This window comes from Papaver somniferum, chromosome 4 (genome assembly GCF_003573695.1).
Source record: "Papaver somniferum cultivar HN1 chromosome 4, ASM357369v1, whole genome shotgun sequence".
Classification (NCBI taxonomy): Eukaryota; Viridiplantae; Streptophyta; class Magnoliopsida; order Ranunculales; family Papaveraceae; genus Papaver; species Papaver somniferum.
The window spans coordinates 7154314-7182137 of NC_039361.1; the positions used below are offsets into that span (position 1 = coordinate 7154314).

A 27824-nucleotide genomic window follows, 5' to 3' on the forward strand; every position below is an offset into this window, starting at 1 on the left:
TGTTGCTTCCCATCCTCCAGAGTGGCTTGGGTATCCTCTGCTATCAATGTTGTTTCCTGCAGCATCAGAAATAGTTAGTGCATAGAAAATTTGCAAGTCTCAGGGTTCTGTACAGTGCATATCTTTATGGTGAAGCCAAACTCCTGTGGAGTGTGGATCATATCATAAGGAATATGAGTGACATAATCATTATCAGTCCCAGAGTTGTTTGAGAAAAGATTATTGAGAGGATGAGAAGGTAGGTTGTGCACTCTGTTATAATCACATAAGTATTGCTGAATACACTGAGAAGTGTGTTTAGCATTTGGAGTTATGTGATTGAAAATCAGATCACACCTAGCTTTCCAAAAATGCCAGCATGTGGTAGCATATAGAATAGTTGTTCCAATAATGGCATCGGTATCAAACCAAGAATTGAACCAATCCATAAAGTTTGTGTTGTTGTCAAACTTTCCATGATTGGTTCCAAAGATTTCATGCCATATTTCAGTAGCAGTAAGGCAATTTAGGAAGAGATGTGTCATTATCTCCTCTCCGCTGCTTCAGACCTGACAGATAGAATCAATGTAGTGCAAAATGCTTGCAGTCTTAGCATTGGTAGGAAGAATTTCATGAGCACACTTCCAAAGGAAGATCTTGATAGTAGGAGCAGTATCTAATCTCCAGATAGCCTCCCAATTTATGTTATTGGTGTCATTTATGTATAAGTATTCTATCTTAGCCTTGTAAAAGGCTTTGACAGAAAATTTCCCAGTTTCATTTAAGTTCCATTGTATTGAATCTTCTTCCCCTGGTTTGGTGTTGAGGTTCAGGATTGCTTGAGAAATGTTTTGATTGAAAATATGATGGATGAGTTCGGTGTTCCCGCTTCCATCAGGATGCATAATATGAGAAAGCAACTCAATTTGTTGAGGGCAGTGGTTGGGTTTGAGAAGCTTGGCTGTAGAATTTGGTAGCCAGTAATCTTCTCAAATGTTGATTTCCATTCCATTGCCTATCTTCCAGTTTCATTGATGTTGTATATTCTGTATTCATTCTAGAATCCCCTTCCAGATCCAAGAATCTCCAGGCTTTGCTTTTGTATCCATATTTAGAACATTTCTTCCTAGAAGATATTTGGCATCCATCATTTGTACCAGAGAGAGTCTTTATCTTGTTCAAGTATCCATCCAATTTTGGTAATCATGGAGTTGTTGAAAAGTTCCATATTCATGAAACCTAATCCCCAATGCATGTCCTTTGGTTTGCATACTGATGTCCAAGCCTTTGGGCAGTATCCTGTTGGATTTTCCCGATTTTTTCCCCAGAAAAAATCTCTTTGCAGCTTGTTCACATCCTGACAAGTTTGTTTGGGGATTCTGAAGCAATTCATTTGATAGATACTGGTTGTGGATGTAACAGTTTTGATGAGAACTTCCCTACCTGCAGGATCTAGAGGCACATTTTTCCAGCTAGAAAGTCTCAGTTTTAATTTATCCCCTCCTGGCTTGAAATACTTGATTTTGCTTCTGTGGGTGAAGAGGGAAGAACCTAGACATTTGTCATCCAATTGCAGAACTTGAACTCCCATGATGTTGTTGATGGTTGAGAAGAGGTTTGGGTCAGTGTTTTTGCTGAAAAACACTCCAGATTTGTTGAAATTAATCAGTTGACCAGATGTTTCTCCAAGGATATTGAGGATATCCATTAGATTTTGAGAATCTATTTTGTTTGCTTTGCAAAAGACCATACAATCATCAGCAAAAAGTAGGTGGTTAATTGAGGGTGCACTGCTACATATTTTTACTCCAGTAATGATGCCTAATTCCTCAGCATGAGTAAGAGTTCTTGATAAAGCTTCCATGCAAAATAAAAATAGGTAGGGGGATAAGGGGTCTCCTTTCCTTAAGCCTCTTGAAGGAGTGAAGAAAGAATATGGAGAGCCATTGATAAGGACAACAGATGAAGTAGTGGTAATACATTGCATAATTTTGTTGCACCATTGTTCATAGAAGCCCATCTTTGTCATAATGGTGTTGAGGAAGTTCCAATCAACCCTGTCAAAAGCTTTGGTCATATCTATCTTTATTCCCATACTCCCATTCTCACCTTTGGCACCTCTTTTAGATCTCATGGAGTGAATAAGTTCATGGCTATAGCTGTGTTGTCAGATATTTGTCTTCCAGGTATGAAAGCAGATTGGTAAGGGGATATGATTTTATTGAGGAAAGGTTTCATCCTTTGGATAGGAGCTTGGAGATTATTTTGTAAGTGGTATTACAAAGTCTAATGGGTCTGAACTGGCTTGGGGAGGTGGGGTTGTCAACTTTAGGTATGAGGCATATGAAGGTTGCTTCCATTTCTTTTAGGATATGGCCAGACATGAAGAAATGTTGCACCATTTTAACAATATCTTCTCCAATGACATCCCAGTTGGCTTGGAAGAAGTTTGGTGGGAAACCATCTGGTCCTGGAGCTTTATCCTTAGCCATGCTGAAGAGAATGTTTTTGATTTCAATATGGTCTGGGATTCTGTTGAGCATGTTGTTGTCAATTGAGGTGATGATGGTGGGAATTAGGTTAATAATTTCAGGGTTAATGGGAGGGTTTTCAGCAGTGGCCATTTTAGTAAAATGTTGAGTGAAGCATTGTTTGATCTCTTGATGATCTGTAATCCAATGCCCCTGACTGTCTTGGATGGCATCAATCTTGTTTCTTCTGGATGGCATCAATCAATTTTAGTAAAGTAACTTGTGTTTTGGTTCCCCAGCTTAATGAATTGATCTTTTGTTTTAGTCTTCCAAAATTTTTCTTCAACATCCTGCCAGTCTCTGAGTTGATATTTTGCAACTTTGATGGCTTGAGTTCTGTCAGCTCTGAAGTAGTTAGATTGAAGCCATAGCAGGTGTTGCTTGCATTCTTCAATGTTGAGTTTGATGTTACCATAAACTTCCTTATTCCACTTCCTGAGATGTAACTTTATATCTTTTATCTTTCTAGCTATAAGAAAAGCACTAAAACCTGTGAGATTCTTTCTTCAACATTCAGTTGTGATTTCTTTGCAGTCCTTGTGATCAAGCCAAGGACCAAAGAATTTGAAGGGGATTTTTCCAGGATGGGTTAGTATTAAGCAGGATAGGATGATGATCAGAGCCAACAACAAGCATATTAGTGATAGTAGTGTGTGGGTATAGCAACAACCAACTGTCAGTGGACATCCCTCTATCCAATATTTGTTCACTGAGATTATGACCATCTCTTTTGTTTTACCAAGTAAAGGGGCAGCCAGTGGAGCCCAAATCCACCAGGTCCAATCAAAGAATTTTGTTGCTAAACATAGAAGATTCATTGGTGTTTATAGAATGAACACTAAATTTTTCAGTGTCATGGAGAATAAATTAAATCTCCAATAATCAACCAAGGTAAATTATTGATGGCAGCAGTGTATTCCAATATTTTCCAAGACAGAAGCTTACTATCAGTATCATAAGGACTTCCATAGTAGCCAGTGTATAACCAAGGAGGGCCACTGACAGGCCTAACAATAACATTGATATGGTTAAGAGAGGAGTCTAGTATTTCAATGTTTAGATTACTCTTACATATCAAAGCTAGAACTCCTGCAGTGCCACTAGGATCTCCTGGGTTAACAAACCGAAAGTTGTGCACATTTATGTCATTCATAGTTTTTTTTAGATTTTCCTGCTTTAGTTTAGTCTCGGAAAGAAAAATAATGTCAGGATTTAGCTTGTTCAACATATCATTTAGATATATTTTGGCATCCTTTATCCCAAACCCTTGGCATTTCCATGCCAAGGTGGTAAAGAATTGCCAAAAATAAGATATCAAAGGATATTTGAAAGAAAGTCTTCTTGATATGTGGTCAAAAAATTGGTTTATGAGCATATAGCAAAGGATTATAGTAAGAACTGAACATAGGTAAGGAAAGTTTAAGAAATGTACCATATTAGCAGCAGAGGTGGATCCCAAGTCATCATTAGCCATCATATTATTATTGTTGGAGTCAGGAGACATAACAGCTTTGTTCCCTTGGTCCTTGAATCTTTTTAGGCATTGAGAGTCAAAAGAATTGGCTTCAATACCATCATTAGTTTGAATAGGTTTCTTTCTCTTGGTTTCCAACATGGTATCAGGAGAGGATGGAGAGGAGGGCTGACCAAACACATGGGATTTCTTTTTAGCCTTCCAAGTTTCCTTTCTCTTTTTGGCATTCTCAGCTTCCATTCTAACTTTGATTTGAGCTAAGGTTGAAATAATTAAATCTGAATAAGCGCATTTAGGTAATATGAGATTAAGTTGTGAAGATGAATTCAAATCTCTTGTCCTTTTCGTGTAATTTTAAAAAGATGAAGTAGGAAGCTCTGGCGATTGTCAAGACGATTGATCGTGTGATGTTGACTTAGTTAATTTTGGTTCCCCATCCATCTTTTTCGATCGATTTCACTAGGGTTATTCAATCCCAACAATTCGTAATGATTATTTGAGATTCCTTCTAATCTTACTACTTGCAAATTTTATAAATTTAATCTTTTCTTACCGTTTATTACTTTCTGTTTTCAATTACTTAACCCTAATTTTTTAAATCTTTTAACTTCAAATCTTAGATGGTATAATCAAATCTAGTTTGAGTATTTCTATTTTCTAAACCTAATTGTCCCTCTATAGAATGATTAAATTGTTTTCTTAAGTCGAAAATGTTTTGAGTTGCTTTTCGACTTGCTGTTACTAATTTTAAAGTTTTTTTTTCTCCTAAATTTGCTTTTAAGATTAGGTCATGGGATGAAGGAGGTAGCATGCATAGGGGCCTGGTATTTCACCATCATGAGATTTGTGTGCAATAGAAGTCTTGGAGTTTTTGATTTTGTCTACTGCTGGAATTATTTCTAGTCTTTTCTTCAATGAACCTTGTAGTCTTGGATTGTGTCAGTTATACTCAAAGAATAATAGTCATATGTGATTTTATTTATAGCATCATGAGATCCTACTTAGGTAGGGATTATTAATTGATTTGGAGGTAATTTTATGAATTAGAAGACTCGGCCCTTATAATTCCTTATTCTTGATGATATTGTGAATTTGTTTATGGTTCAAATTCATGATTACCTATTATATAGGCCCTATGAGATACTCCCTATGAGATACTCATTGATTATAGCAATTGTGGAGGTACTTGAAGAATGGTTTATACAGATTGGACTGTTTTTTTATCTCTATAGATTATTGATACTTTCAAACAATCAGAATGTTTTTATTATTGCCTTGGATTTATCTCAGAAGACCTTCCTCTAAAAGGTTTTTCTAATGCTATTGTATACTCCCTCCGTCTCTAATTAGATGACCTACTTGGTTTTAAGTTTTGTCCCATAAATAGATGACCTATTTTTGTTACTATAAGAAATATGTATAATTTGATGGTTATGTTTATATTCGTTACATGGGTGTTTTAAAAGGCTTTTCAACGGTATAAAGTTTACGAAAAACCGTGATATAGTTTAAGAGATAAATCATTTCTAAGTTTTACTAACATCCTTGTCTTAAAAATTGTGCAAACTACAACTAGATCATCTAATTAAGGACGGAGGGAGTATTATATTTTTAATTATTATTCTTTAGTGGATTCTTAACAACAACTTTTTTACACTTGGCAATCTTTTTCCTTAGCATGAGTCTGAGCCTCTTTCTTATCGGGGGCTCTGTAATGTCTATTGAGTTATAGTATGATATTATAGTGTTTTTTATTTTATTTTATAATTAACTCTTTCTTGTATGTTAGTTTATATAAATATAAACCCTTCAACTTCTCTTTTACATTCTCTCTGAAAAAGATCCGATCTATAATTACTTTTTCTTAAGAACTCTTGGTTGTGTTATAGTTTTTTCAAGTTCATTCTTCTCTAATCATGGCTATAGCTGAAAAACATGTCAGAGTACTAGATTTAGATGCAAATATTGAAGAATGTCCTTTTAGATTAGCTGGTTTGGTAGATGATTAGTACATGAATTATCACAAAACTTCAGTCAAGCATTAGCTTAATTAATAGGGTTTGGACTATCAACCTTCTGATTTGAAGTTAGCTAAGCCTTATATTCAGGGATCGCAAGATTTTTCTAACCTTTTTGTGATTATGTTCAAGCATAAGAAGGATCTTGATTTAACAGTTGCATCTAGGCCAACTTTACTTTTTGGTTGATTATTCCAATCTCTTGGGGAGGTCTACAGTCTGTTTTTGATCTAGAATGGAATACTACCCTAATGCATGTGCAGATCATTATTCCTATCGTGCTTATCAACAGTAGAAAGTCTAGAGAAATTATTGGAACAAATTGGATCTATACCGGGTAACTTTTATGAATCAAAAGTGATGGTTAATTAATACAAAAACAGAAAATACAATGATCAAAAATAAAGAGAGAACTAAAGGAAAAGAGCTTACCATGCTTAGGAAAATAATGTGCTCCATTAACTTTCTTCGGACCATTGTTTTTTCTGTGTTTTTCATATCCTGTTTGTCGGATCTTTTTGTGTTACCAAGCTTTTGAAATGATGTTCTTTTTTTCCTTTCTCTTTGTTATTTTTTGTTTTTATTTTGCTTTTTGTAATGAGAGGAAGAGAAGAAGGGTTCATTATACAGAGTCCAGGATGAAGAAAACTCAGTAGCTCCATTACTCTTTTCTCTATATCTATAAAATGACTCTCTATTACTCTTTATTTGCAATAACATCTCTAGTTGAAAATGACCGGGGTGGTTGGTTAGAATTTACTGTTAATTGAATAGGTTAGAGAAGGACGTAAATAATTATCCAATGGCCATGATATTACGGTAAATATCCTATCAAATAACTAGAATTGTAAATAATATTCATGCATTTCGCTTTTTTTTACTTGAAATTGACACGTAAAGAGCTAGGATAATCTAATTTTCAAGACAACTAATCTCTGCAGATGTATTAACACTTGTTATAGAAGTTACTATCTACCCCACTCCTCTATGCCAGAAGTTATTACCATCACCATTTACCATCCATTCTCTTTGGTTTCCATGACCATTGGATCTGTAAAAGAAAAAAAGAATCCGATGGTTAGAGGAAAAAAAAACTAACAATAAGAAGTGAGCAACATGTTTGCCTGTGACTTTCCTCTTGGAGACAAATTTAATGAGCCCATCATTTTTCGTTTTACTTGTTTCCTGGCTTGTTATATGTATCATATACTTGTTTATGATACTCTTATGATATGAGAAAGGTGAAGGAAAAGTATTAAAGGTATAATAATGATAATAGGTACGGAACATATGCTAGTTATTACCATGGGTCGGATTTTAACGTCATCAACCTAGCTATACCCCGACATGTGTTCTATTTCACCATTTGGTAGCTAACATCGACAAATTCGAGGAATTTTCCAAAATTTCATCAGTAGTAGTTGTTTTATCCATTTCGAAAATCATCTTTCACTGTTTCGATATATCTTCCTTTAAGATGCAGTCAAGCTCAGGAAGCTTTTGTTATCAGCTCATCATTTAAAAAAAAACCGATATTTACAGAACCCCATGATGATATAATTGTGAATACTCTGCTCATTGTTGTCAACACTTGTTTATAACTTATATTAACGAATTTTTGTCTTTAAAATTAAGAAAATCGATGGAGGAACCAAGCAATTGCCAACGTGAATCGGAAACAAATTTCATTCAGCTCACAATAAGATTCCTATGATAACGAGGCAGTGCCGGTAGGATTAAGTTTCATAGATTAAATTATTGGCGTCTCTAATTTTCCTTTAACACCAAGTAAACTATTCAGGCTACTAACCTTTTGGACAGGGTCGATCGTAGTAATAAATAGTGTAAAAACCAAATTTAAGGACATATTTTGAACATTCCAAGAAGTTAAAAAATCTAAGATAACAAGAGGTGAGTTATCACTATGCTCAAACTTTTAGCTAAATACATTCTCAAGAAGTAGTAGCTAACAGAACTACAGTGATAGCAACAAAACAACCTTAGGTTTGTAAACACAGGGATTTAGACATATTTCTCAAATTTATAGGTTATACCAGTATGTAATTAAAGATATTCAAAATTATATTTGAGTTCCCTACGAACATCCAAAATCATTTCAGGGAATCGAGTGCGAAAGAAGTCATATAACCCATACGAAATATCACCAACTTCTTTTTGCTAGGGAAATACAAGGAAAAAAGAATAAGCAAGAGAAATATATGGAACTCGTAAAGGTAAACCGGAGGCTATGTTAACTCGTAAAACTTCTTTTTTTTTGAAGGGGAAAGGTTAGATTGCATTATGTAAATAAAAGATGCAGAAAGTAAAAGCACATTAAAACGCTATCATGAGTCAAGGAAAAACAGTTTTAAAATTCCTTAATAGTATGGAGACATTGAGCATTCACCTTGTTTCCAGTGAGGTCAAAAAAATTATCTCTGCCGAGAGTGTACAACAAATTAATATGTAGTTGCAGGTCACTTGACTTTTCCCCCGTCCATTACTAACTCATCTTTTGTAACTTTCTTCTTTGTCTTCACAATATCATTTTTCAAATTAGTAAACTTTAACTTCTTCGACTGCTTTTGATAATTCGCACTTTCCACCTCTTTAGCGCTACTACTGAACTCTACTTCGATCTTAGATTCACTCTAACCAAGAGTTTCTCTAGCCAATTAATTTAGCCAGCTCTTCCTCACTCATGTGTAAAAACAACATCCACGCTTTCCACGATCACTTTAACGTTTGCAATCTTCTTCGCATCATCAGAACTAGTAATTGTCATCACATCGAAGGGTAGATGAAATGTTCAAGGATCCGGACAAATCTCTCACAAAAGGCGGAGGATGTCTCGTACACATAAATTGCCAAGGTATTTACGCTAACAAGGTTCGTGCTTTTTGGCCACCTCAAACACTAGTGTTCAAATAGGATATCTAGAGGCGTGGTGAGATATGAAAGTTTCTGCCACTTACGGATTGGGGTCCGCTATCTTAGCAGAGTTGTAATTTTTTCTCGATATCATATCATGGGTTTCATCGAGAATCGACGGGTTATGGGGAATCGTACGGGTAAATATGACGATATACATATCCTTTAGCTTTATATTAGACAAATTTAACAAATAACTGACTGTATGATGTATTGATGTTTACTTTCAGCTTTGGTGCGTATACATATTTCGGTGTTGGCGTGCCAAGACTTTTATACTACACCTAAAAATTTCTCCCTTGTAGATAGGTATATATGAAGGCAGTAACTGACATAGAAAGTATAAAAATGCAAAGGTAAATAGCATGTATATGTGGAGACACCAACAGATTATTGTTTGGATACAACGATATTCCGGAATTCGAAAAAATTATCAGAGGGTGTTTGGATACCGTTTAAAAAGTTATTTTTAGTCTTAATAAGTGAAAAAACCAAAATTAGTTTGGGATTAGTTCACAATTGTTCTTGTTTCTTATTTTTGGAATTAAGTTTTACTATGCAAACAACTCCTTAGTACTGCAATTCTCAGGCTTTTAAGTAACCGTTGTTTCTTGATTATTTCTTCTGTAAAATTTAAAATTCTAGTAAGTTTCTCGGCAACTTCTTAATAGGTCAGTAAAATGCTCACGTTTCTCCGATACTTCCTGGTCTGCTACAAACTAATCAATCCAAATAGATATATTTTCGATACTATTAATCTAGAGTTGTAGATAACACACATTGTATCATGTGTAAAATTCCTTAAGAAATCAAACAGTTATTTTTTTTAGGCTGATATAGAAAAATTGTTGAGAGAGATAAATGTGTTGGATGTTTGTCGGACGTAAGAAGGGGATAAGAAGAGTATAAGGTACAAAAATAATCCCCAATTCTTCTTCCACAATAATAACTAACGGAAAATTGACTACTTTTTCTTTATACATCTCACGACTGACAGGGAAATTTTACTCATCTCCAAGGTAAATAATAGTGATACTTATATAGTTCCTCCTTCTTTGGAAAAGAGTTACATATTTTTTTCTTGTTGAATTTGACCTATTTTTAGGTTAATTTTAGGCTAACATGAAAGAGTGATTGTATTTCGAAGTGGAGGTGGTATAATATTTTTTTTCAGATCAACCCATTATGGTCTATATGAACCATACATTTGGCATATGCCAGGCCCAACATTGGTCTTGAATCTTGAATATACTCCCAAAAATTACACCCTAAAGAAGAAGAAGTAAGAATTTTCTCATTTAGATTTGAATCCATTCATTTTCCTCCGACTAGTGTGATCCATATCTGAGGGACTGATTGTATTTCGCTCGTTACCGTTCATTCCCAAAATCAACATTTGTTGGCTCGTTAACGCTTATTCCCAAACATATATGATTTTAAGGTAACAAAAAACACGCCTCTATTCGGGAGATTATATGATTTTTCATTTGATGCATTATTTGGGAACTTGGTGAATCAGTTGCTTTTTTTCGTGTATATATTTGCTCCCAGATGTCAGGTCATTTGTTTTTTTTTTTCTATTTCGAGTCAAATCTGACTCAGACATGATTCATGATTCAGACCCATTTAAAACAAGGAATAAAATGCCCCCGACTCATGAAATCAAGCCACTGACTCATATATTTTGAATCAGATGAGTTAGATCCGATTCAAAAAATAAATATATTGAATCAAATTCAGATGAATCCGGTGATATCAATCAAATCCAGACGTGTCAATTTGAGATTAAAACAAACCAGGTGTTACTCACAAAGCAGAAAACCCATCAGCAGAGTTGAGACATTTCCGAGGGTAAAATTGTATTTTAACTCTTCTATTTCCTCTCCGCAGTTTCTTGTTGTAATGGGAAGAAAAATAATAATACTCCCAAAAATTACACCCTAAATCAGACCTGGAACCAGAGTCTTTCCCCTCTCTCTCTCCTCTTGATCGATCGAAACAAAGAAGACGAAGAAGAAGTAAGAATCTACTCATTTGGATTTGAATCCCTTCCCTTCCCTCCCACCACTGTGATCCATCTCAGAGGTACTGATTGATTTTTGTTCGCACTTTTTTTCTATTCTCAGTTGTTGTTTATAAGAGGAGTAAAGTAAAGTAAATTTTGATTCAATTTTTTGATTTTTTGTTGAAATTTCGTTGAATTAAGACTGAATTTGTGCTGGGAATTGGATTTTGATTAGATGAAAGAAGGTAGAGATGGTTCAAAATCAACATCTGTTAGCTCGTTACCACTTATTCTCGACATCGATGATTTCAAGGTAACAAAATCACACCTACTACTTCTTCTACTGCTCCAGCTTCTTCAGTAATTATTGCCTCTACTCTGCGAATTGATAGAATTGAATTTTGTTTGTTGGTGTTTTTTAGGGTGATTTTTCGTTTGATGCATTATTTGGGAACTTGGTGAATGAGTTACTTCCTTCATTTCAAGAAGAAGAAACTGATTCATCTGAAGGTGGAGGAATACATGATGGTTTACCGAATGGACATTCAAGAATACCATCTGATGCTGCCGCGAAAGCAGCAGCACAAGGAGGTGCAGGACTTACGACGAGTCCGTTGTTTCCTGAAGTTGATGCTCTTTTGAATTTGTTTAAGGATTCTTGTAGGGAGTTGATTGATCTGAGACAGCAGGTATGTTATTGAGGAATTGGACTGATGAATTGCTGTTATGTTACCAGGAGTCCTTCTTTTAGTGAGTGTAGTTTGTTCTTTTTGAAGGTTGATTCGAAACTGTTGAATCTGAAGAAAGAGGTTTCTGTTCAGGACTCTAAGCATCGAAAGACACTATCTGAGGTTAGTGCTATCACACTTATATTCTTTGTGTTGGATTTTGCGTCTTTAGAAAATATTTTTAGTGGAGATGATACAATGGAATTATAACTTGAAACCCTCAAAACACTTCTTCATAGGTCGCTTATAAGTTATAACTGTAACATCCATCATGTGATAAGATATTGATTCCTTTATACTACACACACCATAGGCCAATATGGACTTCAATTTTCAAAGTTGAGGTAGAAATACTAGGTCTGACAACAAGGAATATGGATACAACACCTACTTGAAGTATCCCAGTATTATCTAGTGTGACTGGTCGTCGAGACTCAAAATAGCTAATTCCCAAAATCACTAGACTTCTTCAGAAGATGACCTCATTAAAAGTCATGCTATGTAATTTGTATTTAGGTTCACATGTGGATTAATGACAGTAGATGTTTGTCCCTTTTAGCTCGAGAAAGGTGTAGATGGCCTATTTGATAGCTTTGCAAGGCTGGACTCACGTATATCTAGTGTTGGACAAACTGCTGCAAAGATCGGAGATCATCTGCAGGTAAACTACTCCTGCGAATCATAGTCCCGCTCTACTTTCTTTTGTGAATCATAGTTTATGATATACAATTATAGAACCTTTCTTAGTCCCGCTCTACTTTTCTCTTTGCTAACAAATGTGAATCGTTATTTGTCAGAGTGCAGATTCTCAAAGAGAAACTGCTAGTCAGACGATCGAGCTTATAAAGGTAGTGAAGAGCCTGTAATCAAGAAGTACTAAGTTTTATTTTGTTCTCATCTTTCTCAAGTATCACTTTAACCGAATGTTGGTAATTATAACACAGTACTTGATGGAGTTTAACAGCAGCCCGGGCGACCTAATAGAACTTTCGCCTCTATTCTCTGATGACAGCCGTGTTGCTGAGGCGGCTTCAGCTGCACAAAAACTGCGTAAGTTTGTTAGTTCCATATAAATTGTATTTTTGTCTCCTTTCAGCTCCTAAAACTTTACAGGAACATTTCAGCAGTCTAATTCCTGACACATCGAGCCTCATTTTCATGATTGTGTAATGATTATTAGCAGAAAATTTAAAGAACTAAGACTTATCTTTTAAGCAAAGGTCTCTGCAAAACTTGAGGGAAAGTGCTGTGGTCTTTTATTGGGAGGAACGTTCATTTCCTCATATTATTTACTTTATCATAGTCTTTTATTAATAAATTCAAAACTTCAGTCAGGCCTTGCGTCATTATGGAATTGTAGAATGTGGTATGTTTTTATTCTGGTTGTTTGTTGGATAAAATATTACTAGCAGGCTAGTTCCAGGGCGTAGCTTCAAACATTATTAAGATTGGGTTCAATATTTAATATTGTAGAATAATGTTCAATGCCATTTTAATTCAGGGGCATTTGCTGAGGAGGATATAGGAAGACATGGTATGTCTGTACCTTCTGGTATGGGAAATGCAACTGCAAGCAGAGGTTTAGAAGTTGCAGTTGCGAATCTGCAAGACTACTGTAATGGTAGGTTTTGGGCCTTTTGGCGTCTCCACTGTTTCTCCTTTAGTTTGTCAGCTCCTATCAAGGTTACATATATATGCTTTGTATATTTCTGTCCTTGTTTAGAACTCGAGAATAGGTTGTTATCTCGGTTTGACGCAGCATCACAAAGACGAGAATTATCAACAATGTCAGAATGTGCTAAAATTCTGTCTCAGGTGAGTTTTTGGATGATAGTATTAGTTGAAGCATGATGCTATCTTGGTTATGTACTATCTGAGTTTGTTGTCTCTTATTCAAGGAGTTGCATATCCTAGATGCTATGTTTTTCTTGTTGATGGGCGCTTTTACGGCTTAACTTTCAGCTAGAGGTTACAGATGCTTTTCTTGAGATGGGTCTAAAGGGCTACCATTTCGGGGACCTTGAGTTGTTGAGTGAAGATTTTCTTGTAGCAATCTCTTACTTATTCATTTTGTACATGCAGTTTAACAGGGGTACAAGTGCCATGCAACATTATGTTCGAACTCGACCAATGTTTATGGATGCGGAGGTAATGAATGCGGACACCATGTTGGTTCTTGGTGATCAGGGCTCACAAGTTAGTCCGAGTGATGTTTCACGCGGACTTGCTTCCTTATACAAAGAAATAACAGGTTTGGAGGATCTCTCTTAATTTATAGATGGGTTAATTATCTTAGGGTAATTGATGTATTTAAGCCTTTTCTACTGCAGATACTGTGAGGAAAGAAGCTGCGACAATAATGGCCGTCTTTCCTTCTCCTAACGATGTCATGGCTATCCTCGTGCAGGTTTCTCCCCCCCCCCCCCCACCCCCCCCCCCCCCCCCCCCCCACCCCACCCCCACCCCCACCCCTCTCTCTCCTTCTCCTAGGGATGATTTTCTTTTAGTGTTGTAACATTGTCTCTTATTTTACGTAGCGAGTTTTGGAAGAGCGAGTGACAGCACTTCTGGATAAGCTTTTAGTGAAGCCATCTCTTGTGAACTTGCCTCCAGTTGATCAAGGCGGACTTCTATTAGTGAGTTGAAACTAAATATGTTCTTGAATATTTGTTTATTTTATTTTTTGCCAGCTGAAGGCCTATCATGTCGATCCTAATTTCTGTTGTTGTTTGGGGTGAGGCTGCAGTACCTTAGAATTTTGGCGGTGGCATATGAGAAGACACGAGAACTTGCAAGGGACCTGCGGGCAGTGGGATGTGGTGACTTGGATGTAGAGGGTAATGCAATTCTAACTCAGTACTTCCCTCTATGATTTGGAAATACACTTCATATTTCAAACTAGGAACTTGTGTAAATTTGCTTTTGCGTTATTTTCTGACCTAGAATTGGCTGTATACAGAATGAGATCACCTCCTTGCTGCAAGTTGATTTAGTATTAACCAATAAGCAAACAGTTGACTTTTTTTTTTTCTTTTCGAAATGACCTAAGAAACTACGTTAAGTTGTTGAATTAGGAACCTTAAATTGCTGGGCAATATGGTCAGGGTGGGTTGTTTTGTTATACGCCCTAATATAATCTACCTTTGGCTTTTATGGTCCAGGTCTCACTGAATCCCTGTTTGTTGCTCACAAAGACGAGTATCCTGAACATGAGCAAGCATCCCTTAGACAACTCTTTAATGCAAAGGTATCACATCCTGTTAAGCCTTTGTATATAAAAAGATCAAGCTAAAACCTGGATTTGGAATCATAAATTTAATTTTGTTAGTTACATCAACCGTAATAAGCATTTTCTATGTGAAGATGGAAGAATTGCGAGCTGAAAGCCAAACTGAATCAAGTGGTACAATTGGACGCTCAAGAGGAGCTTCAGTGGCATCTTCCCAACAGCAGATATCAGTCACGGTAGTGACAGAGTTTGTGCGCTGGAATGAGGAGGCGATTTCTAGATGCACTTTATTTTCATCTCTAGTAAGTTGTTGTTTTCGCTGTCATATTGTAATACAAAATACCAGCTTATTGTGTTTTAGTTAAATCTATTGCAGCAATCCATTCCATGGGTTACCCCTCGAGTAATACATGCCCGATTGAAATGCATGATTAACTTGCGATAGTTTGGGAATAATATGAGATCCCAAAGTGATTATTGAGTTATTGGCACGGTGCCACTCCTTCTAATCCTTCAATTTCATCCTGGTTCTTCGCTCTTATTGGTTCTATGGTTTTATTGTGCAGCCTGCTACACTTGCATCCAATGTCAAAGCAGTGTTCACTTGCTTGCTGGACCATGTAAGTACTAACTAGTTTTAAAATTTGAGTGATTGTAATTGACGCTGAATTTACAGTGTTGAACTTTTCTTCCTTTCCAGGTTAGTCAATATATCACTGAAGGGCTCGAACGGGCAAGAGACAGTCTTAACGAAGCTGCAGCGTTGAGGGAAAGATTTGTGCTTGGCACTAGTGTCAGTAGAAGAGTGGCTGCTGCAGCTGCATCTGCTGTAATTCTCTACCAATTCCTTCTTTGCGTTTGAGTTTTTGTGTATTTTTTAATGCCCCTTTCATTAATATTAAGAATATTTCTTGTTTTTTCTATGGCTTGCCACAATCAATACAATAATATACTGCTTGTGTTTTGCAGGCTGAAGCCGCTGCTGCTGCAGGTGAAAGCAGTTTCAGATCTTTCATGGTTGCCGTACAGCGTTGTGCTAGCAGTGTGGCAATAGTTCAACAGGTGAGCCTTCCAAGTTACTCGTTCCTCTTTCTTTTTCATTTTTTATTTCCCTGATGAGGAAAAAAACAACACGTATGATTATGGATTCCTGACGGGTTGTTGTATTGGCAGTATTTTACCAACTCTATTTCTCGGCTCTTACTTCCTGTGGACGGTGCACATGCTGCATCTTGTGAAGAAATGGCAACAGCTATGTCCAGTGCTGAAGGTGCTGCTTATAAAGGACTTCAGCAGTGCATTGAAACAGTTATGGCTGAGGTCTGTATAGTTTAAAATTTCAACTGATTATTTACTGTGGGTAGTCCTTGATACATATAGTAGTCGATAAGTGAATCATTTTTCTCGTTTATCTCAACCCTTGTTATTGGTCTTGAAATCATTCTGTAGGTGGAGCGGTTACTCTCTGCTGAACAGAAGCCCACAGATTATCGATCACCTGAAGATGGAATGGCTCCTGATCACCGTCCAACAACTGCCTGTACGAGGTGTGCGCCTGCTTAACCCAATCAGAACTTTATGAATTTAAGAAGCTGGTTTCTGACATTTTTCGTTTCTCCTTATTAGAGTTGTTGCGTACCTCTCTCGTGTGCTTGAGGTTTCATTCACTGCTCTTGAAGGTCTAAACAAGCAAGCTTTTTTGACAGAATTGGTATGGTAATCCATTTCTCTCAAATATCCGTATGACTAACCTCAGAATAAAATTTCAAGAATGTCTACTGCTATACTCACAATATAACCTTGGAGCAATCTTCCTTACTGCCTTATTCAATCCTCACAGTAACACCGATGTTTTTGGTTACATTTCACTGATGATAGAGGTGTTTTGTGATTTTAGGGAACTCGGTTGCACAAAGGACTGCTTAGCCATTGGCAGAAGTACACATTTAACCCCAGGTAATGTTCTCTACCTATATGCTTCATGATCTATTAATACTGACTACTGTCAGATCAGATGGTCATTGTCGTCTTTGTCTTTTTTACTTTGTTACCCTGCCTCCTCTTTTTTTCCCTTCAGTGTTTCCCTGAAGGCTTTTGTTAATGACACTTTATCCTTTAATGACCATTCTTAAAAGCAATAATCTTATCTCAAACTTCCTCATCTGACTCTGCCTCCAATTGATCATCATTGGTTAATAGTCACCAACTAATATAGTCACCAGTCCGATGAGAAAAACCTTTTAACCAGAGTTGGTATGTTTCTTCTGTATCAACGAGCCAGTAAGTGTGTTTGCTAGGGTGTAGATGTTGATATCTGGTGATTTTGGTGAGTGTAGATTTTCCACGTATGAACTCACCTCATTCAAAATGTCATGATCCTATCTAAATTGGGTTTGGATTTGTAATTATAAACTAGGTATAGCCTGTCTCTCTTGATTTCTCAAGCCCAAAAACTTTCTAGATAAATACTGTTTCCGCATTTAGTTCTACTTTGGTTGTACTTGTTGAAGTGGGTCTACCTTCATCTCCTAACTAGTGAGTTTTAATGTTTCTCTTCTGAAGTGGTGGGCTGCGGCTAAAACGTGACATAACAGAGTACGGAGAATATGTGCGCAGCTTCAATGCTCCATCTGTTGATGAGAAGTTTGAATTGTTGGGCATGTGAGTATATCATTTAAGTTTTGCTTCTGTTTGTGTTTGTACTTGCTTTTATACCCTTTTAATCTTAAAATGCAAAATATTGTTTATCTTTCAGCATGGCCAATGTCTTCATTGTTGCACCTGAAAGTCTTGCCACTTTGTTTGAGGGAACCCCAAGTATCCGAAAGGATGCACAAAGGTAACTTTTTTTTTTATGTATTGCTTACTTATTACTCTTTCACTCTTCCTTCCATCCTCATACAAATAGACTTCCTTCCATCTGTTGAAAGCTGTTTGGAATTTACTTGAAAGTTTCTTGGTAAATGAAAAAATGATTTCCTTTTGGCTGTTAATCAACAGGTTCATTCAGCTCAGAGAAGATTATAAATCTGCAAAGCTTGCATCCAGGCTCAGTTCCTTGTGGCAAAGTTCTAGTTAATACAAAAGTACTTGTATGGTGTCATGTAACTAATGCAATGGGGGATCTTCTGGAAGACAACAATTTTTTCTATCACTGGATAAACATCAGGAGGAACCAAGCAATTGCAGAAGGAAGAAAAAGATTCCTAAGATGACAACACAGAGTCGGTAGGCTTAGGTTACTATTTTTTTTTAAAGTTAATGGTGTCGTATGCCTGTAATCTTCTTTTGCCCCCAGTTAAACTACATTTTTTTGTTTTTCTGGTCTTGTTGTATCATGTGTGAGTGAGTATATACAAATGGACATCTGTAACCTGGAAATGGTTTTGACTGCTAACCCCTTTAGATAGTCGTTTGGGTTGCTTCTGAAATTCAGTGCAGAACAAGTGACACTGACACGTACAAATAGTGAGGGACTTGCCATATAACTTAGCCCGGTGAGTGCTAGTGGATTAGCTTGGTGTCCCACCAAATATTAAAGTGAGGGATTAAGTCCCAGCTACCATAAAAACGCTGGACTCATTTCAAAACCCCCAGAAAAAGAAAAATCTTATTCTTTCTTCAGATTTTCGACTCACCGGAATACATATCAAGGTTCGGAATTTAGATTTTTTCTTTGATTTATTTTGACATGATTATTAAAGGAGCTAAGATAATCAGTAGAAAACATTTCTTCATCACCACGGAGCTGCACCTCATCTGTTTGCATAAACTCCACAAAGAGGAGCTTTTTAGCTCCTCCCCAAATTCTTCATCACCTGAGCTTCTCACTGACAAATGGTGGATAAGTTGAATAACAGATATGATTTTAAGGTATATACCGATTTAATTAGCTACTTCAGTGATGGAAAGGGACGAGTTTTTGGTGAAGATGAAAGAGTTGAATCTGAAACGAGAGCGAGTTTGTTCGTCTTCCATGGTGATGATATTTCAGATTCACTTTGAAATAGAAATTTGTTAATGGTTTAGTTCGACTCTTTGTTGATCAAATACTTAATCTTCTGGTGTTGATAAAATTGATGCGAAACATAAACTTTGAATATCCAACGACATCTCAAAACTATTCGATCATGCTTGTAGATTGGGGAAGAACATGATAGGATCGGGTCAACTCAGTGGGTATATTTGTAAATTCAATAATTTAAATTATTTTCATTTCATAAAATTAATTAAAGTCTGATCATTAAGGGTCGATGAGGGTCAACATTGGACTTTAGACGAAACGCATGTTAAACCAACCTGATTTTTGGTACCAAAAACCATATAATTTTTTTTTTTGTCCATAGTTTTCTTCTTCGATACTGACGAGTTCGAGACAAAAAGACAACATGGCTGGTAAGTTTTTTTTTGTTCATGATTTTTTTCTTCTTTGTGTTTGTGTATCCTGACGAATTTAAAACTCAGGCAGTTGGAATCATCACTTGAGGATGTTAATTTTCTTTACGAAAAATATAAAATTCTACGAGAGCCTGATTGGAAGCACAGCCTGATCGGGTCAACTCAGTGGGTGAAAAAGACTAAGTCCTATTGATGAATAAGAAAAATAAATAAATATCATAATCCCCTTTCAACATCTATCAAATCAAGAAAAGTCATACGGAAAATCTTTCGACAACTGTTCTCAAATCATTTTACTATTAGGGAGATGAATAATGATAATCGGTGGTTAATTAACAACTAGATTCAGCTTGAAACACAGTGAAGTTATATTGAGTGTCCCAAGCATATTTGAAACGCACGAAATCATAAACAGGCTTGCCATAATTTAGAAGACAATAATCACTCTTCTCATTCACCATGAGATCCTGCGGATCAGGTTTTTCTACTGTTTCAAATCCTCCGCATCGCACAACTAGTCATAAAACACCAAGGTGACCAAACTTGTGGAACAAAAAATCCAGCCATATTATTTTTAATAAATAAAATGGACCGCGAGTTATAACCCCAGAGGTGTCACCATTCTTCCACAAAAAACCCATCAAAACAAAAATAACACAAAAACCCCATCAAAACAAAATTAACACAAAAACCCCAAATTTAAATGTTGGTTTCATCAAATTTTATTTTGGTTTCATCAAATTTTATGATGAAACCAAAATAAAATTTGATGAAACCAACATTTAAATTTGGGGTTTTTGTATCAATTTTGTTTACGATGGTGTTTTAATGGATCCCAACATATGACTGGGTTTTTTGTACCACAAGTTTGGTCACCTTGGATTTTTATGACTAATTTTGTAAATAAAAACCATTTGATTAAAAAGTAGCACAAAAACCCCAGGACAAATAATAATGAGTAAAGTTAGTTTTTATTACTTAAAAAAAAACCAAACATACCCTTTTGGCCTCTTCTTCTTCTTCTTCTTCTTCTCTCATTTTTTCTTCTTCTTTCTTCCGTCTCCTTCTCCCACCACCATCATCACCAGAAGCAACAATAGATCTCCACGAACACCAGCAGCAACACCTCCGTCACCACCAGCAAAAACACCTACGTCTCCTCCGCGAACACCCCCGTCTCCTCCATGAACACCTCAGTCTTTTTTTCTTCTATTTTTATGTTCAGATCTATCACCAACAGTAGCTCCGCCACCACCAAATCAGCCGTTATATTTAGATCCATCACCAGCAACACCTTTATCTCATCCACGAACACCTCCTTCTCTTTTCTTCAACTTTTTTGTTCAGATTTATCACCCACAGTAGCTTCGCCACCACCAAACCAGTTGTTATGTCCAGATCCGTCACCACCAACATCTCTGTCTCCTCAATTAACATCATCATCACTACTTCAGCCTCCTCCTTCTATCATTTAAAACCATTAATACCTTCAAATCCGCCACCAACAACACCTCCACCTTCTCCTGTTATCCTCTACAATCAACACAATACTTGCAGATCCACCTTCATTCAATCCTCTACAACCACCAACCGCACCACCTTCTGATGTATCATCACCAGCAAATGATGATACATCTTCATCTTCGAAATCAATATTGCGTTGGGGAAATGACAGATTTATCATGAAACCAAAATTGGTTTCATCAAACTCTAACAGTTTTGGTTGGTGAAAACAGTAAACTTATGATGAAACCAAATGTGGTTTCATCATAAACTTGCCTATTTTCTATCATGAAATCAAAGATTTTAATGATGAAAATTAAGTTTATGATGAAACCAAATTTTGGTTTCTCCTGATTTTTTCCTAGTTTATTCGGCCTGACTTGGAAGTCGTCGTGTTTGGTTTCATCATTGAAGTTGTGTTGGTGAAATGACAATATGTGGTAAAATGATGAAACCTAATTAGGTTTCATCGTATGTTTTTTCATTTTGTTGAATATTGATCTCTATGAAAACCAATTTTTGATGGTGAAACACAAATGGATTGTTTATTATTGAAACTAGTCTTAGTTGAGGAGGTAATGATAGTGGTGGTTGTGGCAGCGATTGGGGCGGTGCAGTTGACAGTGGTGGTAGGTTTCATCTTATTGTGTTTCGTTTGTTCTTCTTTCTTCTTTCTCCTTTTTTTATGATGAAGTCAAAATTTGGTTTCATCTAATTTTGGTGAAACCAATTTTAGTTTCATCATTTTTTTCTGGTGATAGCGCGGTGGTGGTCAGTGGCGGGGGTGGTGGTCAGCGGCGGTGATTTGTGGCGACGGCAGCGGGCGGCGGTGGTCGGTGTCGGCGGAGGTGGTGGTCAGTGGTGGTTGGCGGTGCCGGCGGTGGGTGGTGATGGTCGGTGGCGGCGGTGACGGGCGGTGGTGGTTGCGCGTTAGAGGTCAGTGGTGGTGGTATTGTTGGTGGTTGTGATGTTGGTGGTGATAATATAATAAAATTTAAAGGTGGGGTTGATTTTTATTGGGGTGATTTAAATAGTAGAAGGGTAATATAAACAGTGTATGTTAAATGAATTTTTTGTGAATAATTTGTTTTCATGGAGTTTTTGTGCATAAATAATGACACTTTTGGAGTTATAACTCGCTGCCCTTTCATAAAATTAATTAAAGTATGATCATTAAAGGTTAACGAGGGTCAATATTGGACTTTAGACAAACACATGTTAAACCAACCGAATACAGTACACCTGTTTTACCTTTTTGAGGTTTCTCTTTCTTTTCTTTATGTTCTTTGATATCAACGACTCTTCCCACGAGATATCAGACTACCAGTATTTTTTGCAGAGAGTAGTTGGTAATTTTTTTTTTTTTTGTATTACTATTGAACCTAGAAGTACTGTTGTACTAATGATGTGTCATTGAATTTTGTTTCATAAATAGTACATTATGTACACGAGACAGGACTATATGAATGAATCTAATAATTATTATTTTATTATTTTTTTCTACATCAACTAAACAAAATTCAGGGGCCACTCAAAAGGAACTAGGGGTCATTTTTTTATTCCCATCCATTGAAGGAGGTTAAGGGAAATCTTAAAAATTAAAAATTGTCTATATTGTCCTTCACCTTTATACTAAATCTAAACCTATATCCTTTATTTTCATAATCATATCATTCCACTTCTTCTTCTCTTTTCCACCCATTGAAATTTTTTTCCATCATTTTAATTTTGATTGAAAACAAAGATCAAATGTTATGATTGATTGTTTAAAATTAAAACCCAAAATTCATTAACCTTAAAGTTGAAACTTAGAACATCAAAAAAAAAGGAGTTCAACAAACAAAACGAATAGGTGATAGTAGTTGTGATTCAAAATTAGGATTTGATTACTTGAAATCAAAAATTTGATCCGAAAATTTTCTTGGATTTACAGTAGCAGAAACATAATCAGTAGATAACTATCTATTTTACCTACCGATTATGGTTGATGTTCTTGGATTTACACTAGCAGAAACATAATCGGTAGATAATAATCTACTTTACCTACCGATTATGGTTGATGTTCTTAAGAAATTAAATTTCTCTATACAAAAAGTTACGCACAATCGTTAGATAATGAACACCATTAACTACCGATTGTGAAAGTAGAAAATTTTGAAACTTTTGTTAAGTTTTGAAAATTTGAATTTGAGGCCATGAACACAATCGGCAGATAATAAGCATCACTTATTAACACAATTCACTTCCGATTATAGTAGTACTAAAATTCGAAAATTTAGTATATTCGGAGGTTAAAGTAACACACTTTACTACCGATTATGGTAGTACCAAAGTTCGAAAATTTTAGGATTTTGGCAAAATCATATTTTGGGGCCAATATACATTCGGAAGTCAAATTTACTACCGATTATGGTAGTACTAATATTCGAAAATTGAATATATTCGGAGGTTAAAGTAACACACTTTACTACCGATTATGGTAGTACCAAAATTCGAAAATTTTAAGATTTTGCAAAATCACATTTTGGGGCCAATATACATTCGGAAATCAAATTTACTACCGATTATGGTAGTACTAATATTCGAAAATTGAATATATTCGGAGGTTAAAGTAACACACTTTACTACCGATTATGGTAGTACCAAAATTCGAAAATTTTAAAATTTTGCAAAATCACATTTTGGGGCCAATATACATTCGGAAATCAAATTTACTACCGATTATGATAGTGCTAAAAGTTCGAAAATTGAGTATATTCGGAGGTTAAAGTAACACACTTTACTACCGATTATGGTAGTACCAAAGTTCGAAAATTTTAGGATTTTGGCAAAATCTCATTTTGGGGCCAATATACGTCCGGAAGTTAAATTTACTACCGATTATGGTAGTGCTAAAATTCGAAAATTTAGTATATTCGGAGGTTAAAGTAACACACTTTACTACCGATTATGGTAGTACCAAAGTTCGAAAATTTTAGGATTTTGGCAAAATCTCATTTTGGGGACAATATACATTCGGAAGTTAAATTTACTACCGATTATGGTAGTACTAAGATTCAAAAAATGAATATATTCGGAGGCTAAAGTAACACAATTTACTACCGATTATGGTTGTACCAAAGTTCGAAAATTTAAGGATTTTGGCAAAATATCATTTTGGGGCAAATATACATTCGGAAGTTAAAGTAACACACTTTACTACCGATTATGGTTGTACCAAAGTCGAAAATTAAAGGATTTTGGAAAAATCTCATTTTCGGACAAGTATACATTCGGAAGTTAAAGTAACACACTTTACTACCGATTATGGTTGTACCAAAGTTCGAAAAAGCAAAAAAAAAGAAAAAAAAAAATCCCTCAAATTTTTTTATCACCCGAATCCTGCTCAAACTACCGAATATCGAAGGGTAATTTTGTCATTACAAAATATGGGAGATAAAGGGTAAACACAATTTATGATCGAGTGATCTTTTTTGTTTTATTGTTGGCCCCTAATTCTTTTTTGGTGGCCCCTAAAAATCCTAGGCTAAGTATCTGATGTGTTTCTTCAAAATCAATTGAAACCCATTGGAAAATCACTTTCACCTCTAGACTGTAGACACAAACACGCTATTTTGTTCTATATGACAACAATAGGACTTTTCAAGGATCTGTTCTCTTTTCTTTGGTACAGACCTGCACAGTAGTTGCGTTTACATACGTAAGCAATATGGGGAAAACCTGTATAGTCCCTATTGATTATGATTAGTTACCTATTTTTTTCTTTCTTACTAGTGTTACCTGTAATATCACCTGGAATAGCGTCCTTGTTTATCGATATTGTTTGTAAAAGCGATTGAAGTGTGTGTCTGCATATTAATTATTTATTGGTCATGTCCGACTATCCCGCCTAACCAAGATTTTTTTTTAATTATTATTATTATTGTTTTCTTATATGCGTGCTTCACAATTTAATTTAATTTTATTATTTATTGTGCCATGTTTAATATTTTTTTTTATTTTATACTCAGACGATGTCCAAACTCTCTAACCTGGACTTCGTCCTTGACATTACTGGAAAGAACTATTTGTCATGGATTTTGGATGCAGAAGTGCACCTTAGTGCCAAGACTTTGGGAAACACTATTGTTCAAAACAACAAAGAATCCCCTGAGGATCGCAGCAAAGCCTTAATTTTTCTCCGTCATCACCTTGACGAGGCTTTGAAGTCCCAGTATCTTACAGTGAAAGACCCATACACTCTGTGGACAGAGCTGAAAGATCCTTTTGATCATCAGAAGACAGTGATTTTACCTCGTGCAAGGTATGAGTGGATGCATCTGCGCCTCCAAGATTTCAAGAGTGTAAGTGCATACAATTCAACACTTTTTCAAATTGTCTCTCGTTTAAAACTATGCGGTGAAACAGTTACTGATGCTGATCTTTTGGAGAAGACTTACTCCACCTTTCATGCTTCAACATCAATATCGTGAAAGGCAGTTTAAGAAATATTCATAGCTTATCTCTTTCCTTCTAGTAGCTGAGCAGAATAATGAGTTATTACTCAAGAACCATCAAAGTCACCCAGTAGGTTCAATAGTTGCTCCAGAAATGAATGCTACAGAAAGTCGTGTCAATGCTGCTGGAAGCCGTGGGAAAGAACAGGGACGTTCCTTAGGTCCTAAAAATCCCAACTTCAAGAAGAAGGCTGGTCATAATTCCCATTATCAGAAGGGGAAGAAGAACGTGTTTCCAAAACACAAAGACAAAAGCTCACAAAGTCATTCAAATCACCATGAAAGTGTCTGCCACCGTTGTGGTTCACCAGGGCACTGGGAAAATGTTTTCCTTACTCCAAGGCACCTTGTTGATCTTTATCAGGCGTCTATTAAGGGAAATGAAAAGAAGGCTGAAACCAATTTTTCCCAATATGACATACCAATGGATATTGCCCATCTTGATATTTCTGACTTCAAGAATGATGGAAATGAGATTGAAGACATGGATTCCATTTTCAAGGATATCTGAGTTTATTTGTTTTATTATCAGTTCTTTTAATAGATTGAGTAGTAGTTTGGTTTGAACAAGTGATAATGTTTTGTCATATTTTTTAGAGATTATTTTTCTTTTAGGAAGTTGATTCTAATGTATTAGTTATTGAAATTCTCTTTAGTAATGAAATTATTTTCTTAGTATTTATTCTCCATAACTTATATTATTGTCTTTATTTATCTAAAGGGATATGGATATTGCTAATGGAAAGCCGAAACCAAATGACGAAGATATATGTCTTGTTGACAGTGCAACAACGCACACAATCTTTCGTAACAAAAGATTTTTCTCTCATTTGACGTTAGCTAAGGCCAATATTACTATAATTTCAGGGACTTCTAATCTTGTTGAGGGACATGGAAAAGCATCGATAATACTCCCTAATGGTACAAAAATCCATGTCCAGGATGCCTTATTTTCTACAAGATCCAAACGCAACTTGTTGAGTTTTAAAGACATTCGTCTTAATGGGTATCATATTGAGACAACAAACGAAGCTAACAAAGAGTATATATGCATTACTGCCATTGTCTCAGGTAAGAAGCAAGTCTTAGAAAAGCTTCCATCTCTATCTTCTGGATTATATCACACTATCCTAATTGAATCACATCTTGTGAGTCATTCTAAGACTTCTGATCCTGGTATTTTTAAACTTTGGCATGAGTCATCCGGGATCAACTATGATGCGTAGAGTTATTGAAAACTCATATGGACATCCTCTAAATAGACTAAAAGTCTTATCATTTAATGATTATCTATGTGTCGCTTGTTATCAAGGAAAATTGATTATTAGGCCACCATTGATGAAAGTTGGCATCGAATCACCTAATTTTCTGCAACAAATTCAAGGTGATGTATGTGGACCATTTCACCCTTCATGTGGACCATTTCGTTATTTTATGGTTCTTATTGATGCTTCAACACGATGGTCACATGTTTGCTTACTTTCGACTCGTATTGTTGCATTTGCAAGACTTCTTGCACAAATTATTAAGTTACGAGCTCAGTTTCCAGATTTTCCTATTAAAACTATTCGTCTTGATAATGCTGGTGAATTTACCTCTAAAACATTTAATGATTATTGCATGTCAATTGGCATTGATGTTGAACACTCCATCGCTCATGTGCACACTTAAAATGGCTTAGCAAAATCATTTATTAAGCGCTTACAATTGATTGCCCAACCATTAATCTTAAGGTCTAACTTGCCATTTTCAGCATGGGGTCATGTAATATTACATGCTGCAGCATTGGTCCGTATAAGACCAACCAACTATCAAAAATACTCACATGTACAACTCGAATATGGGCATCAACCAAATGTATCTCATCTTCGAACTTTTGGTTGTGCTATGTATGTTCCCATTGCTCCACCACAGAGAGCGAAAATGGGTCCTCAACATAGACTCACCATATATGTTGGCTATGACTCTCCATCTATCATCCGGTATTTAGAACCTCAAACAGGAGATGTTTTAAAGCAATATTTGTTGATTTCCAATTTGATGAATCAAATTTACCGTCGTTAGGGGGAGATAAGCCAAAACTTGAGGAACGCCGTGAAATTTCATGGAATACACCATCATTAGCCCACTTTGATCCTCGTACAAAACAATGTGATACATTTGCAAAATATTGCAAATCAAATGCCTGATGCATTTACTGATACAGGTAAGGTAACAAAATCACATATACCTGCTACAAATACTCCTGCGAGAGTAAGTATCCCAGAAGGACATCATGATAATCAGTCCACGATACGCTTCAAGCGTGGAAGACCTCTTGGTGCAAAGGATTTAGTTCAGCGGAAAAAGAGATCAGTAGTTGGAATTCCGGAAAAAGCCATTCACTCTGAAACATTGATTGATCGATCATATACTGACACACAAGTTGCACCTGAAGAGGCACATGTACCTCAAAACAATGAGATCTCTATAAACTATGTTGGTACAAGACAAAACTGGGATAATAATACAATTATTCCTGATAGTAAATTT

The 27824-nt window shown here is 36.0% G+C and overlaps 3 protein-coding genes across 4 annotated transcripts; all 3 read left to right on the plus strand.

Moving 5' to 3' along the window:
- Window positions 1–10842: 10842 nt before the first annotated feature.
- Window positions 10843–18326, plus strand: LOC113274681 (exocyst complex component SEC10b-like). 2 transcript variants are annotated; one of them, XM_026524076.1, is made up of 25 exons: window positions 10844–11018; window positions 11174–11251; window positions 11361–11627; window positions 11715–11789; window positions 12226–12327; window positions 12464–12514; window positions 12611–12716; window positions 13168–13287; window positions 13390–13481; window positions 13749–13917; window positions 13997–14073; window positions 14204–14302; window positions 14413–14503; window positions 14828–14913; window positions 15030–15197; window positions 15462–15515; window positions 15596–15724; window positions 15865–15957; window positions 16069–16215; window positions 16345–16442; window positions 16522–16606; window positions 16793–16851; window positions 17458–17556; window positions 17651–17734; window positions 17896–18326. In XM_026524076.1, exons 2-25 carry the CDS (start codon window positions 11174–11176, stop codon window positions 17972–17974), a joined length of 2508 nt encoding a protein of 835 aa, XP_026379861.1. In that variant the 5' UTR covers window positions 10844–11018; the 3' UTR covers window positions 17975–18326. The 2 variants fall into 2 exon arrangements, with proteins under 2 accessions (XP_026379860.1, XP_026379861.1); XM_026524075.1 differs by having other exon boundaries at window positions 10843–11018; window positions 13168–13481.
- A 6483-nt stretch (window positions 18327–24809) lies between these two features.
- Window positions 24810–25268, plus strand: LOC113271908. Its single transcript, XM_026521832.1, has one exon. The coding sequence runs from the start codon at window positions 24810–24812 to the stop codon at window positions 25266–25268; it is 459 nt and encodes a 152-aa protein (XP_026377617.1).
- Window positions 25269–25386: 118 nt separating this feature from the next.
- LOC113271909 lies at window positions 25387–25803 on the plus strand. The gene has a single exon (XM_026521833.1). The coding sequence runs from the start codon at window positions 25387–25389 to the stop codon at window positions 25801–25803; it is 417 nt and encodes a 138-aa protein (XP_026377618.1).
- The last annotated feature ends 2021 nt before the right edge of the window (window positions 25804–27824 follow it).

Excerpts from the sequence above, each read along its gene's own strand:
- LOC113274681 (XM_026524075.1), top strand. The coding sequence starts at position 11,174 with ATGAAAGAAGGTAGAGATGGTTCAAAATCAACATCTGTTAGCTCGTTA. Across the intron at positions 13,482-13,748 it reads GTGCTAAAATTCTGTCTCAG|TTTAACAGGGGTACAAGTGC; the intron begins GTGAGTTTTTGG and ends TTGTACATGCAG. Across the intron at positions 14,914-15,029 it reads GACAACTCTTTAATGCAAAG|ATGGAAGAATTGCGAGCTGA; the intron begins GTATCACATCCT and ends TTCTATGTGAAG.
- LOC113271908 (XM_026521832.1), top strand. The coding sequence starts at position 24,810 with ATGTCCAAACTCTCTAACCTGGACTTCGTCCTTGACATTACTGGAAAG.
- LOC113271909 (XM_026521833.1), top strand. The coding sequence starts at position 25,387 with ATGAATGCTACAGAAAGTCGTGTCAATGCTGCTGGAAGCCGTGGGAAA.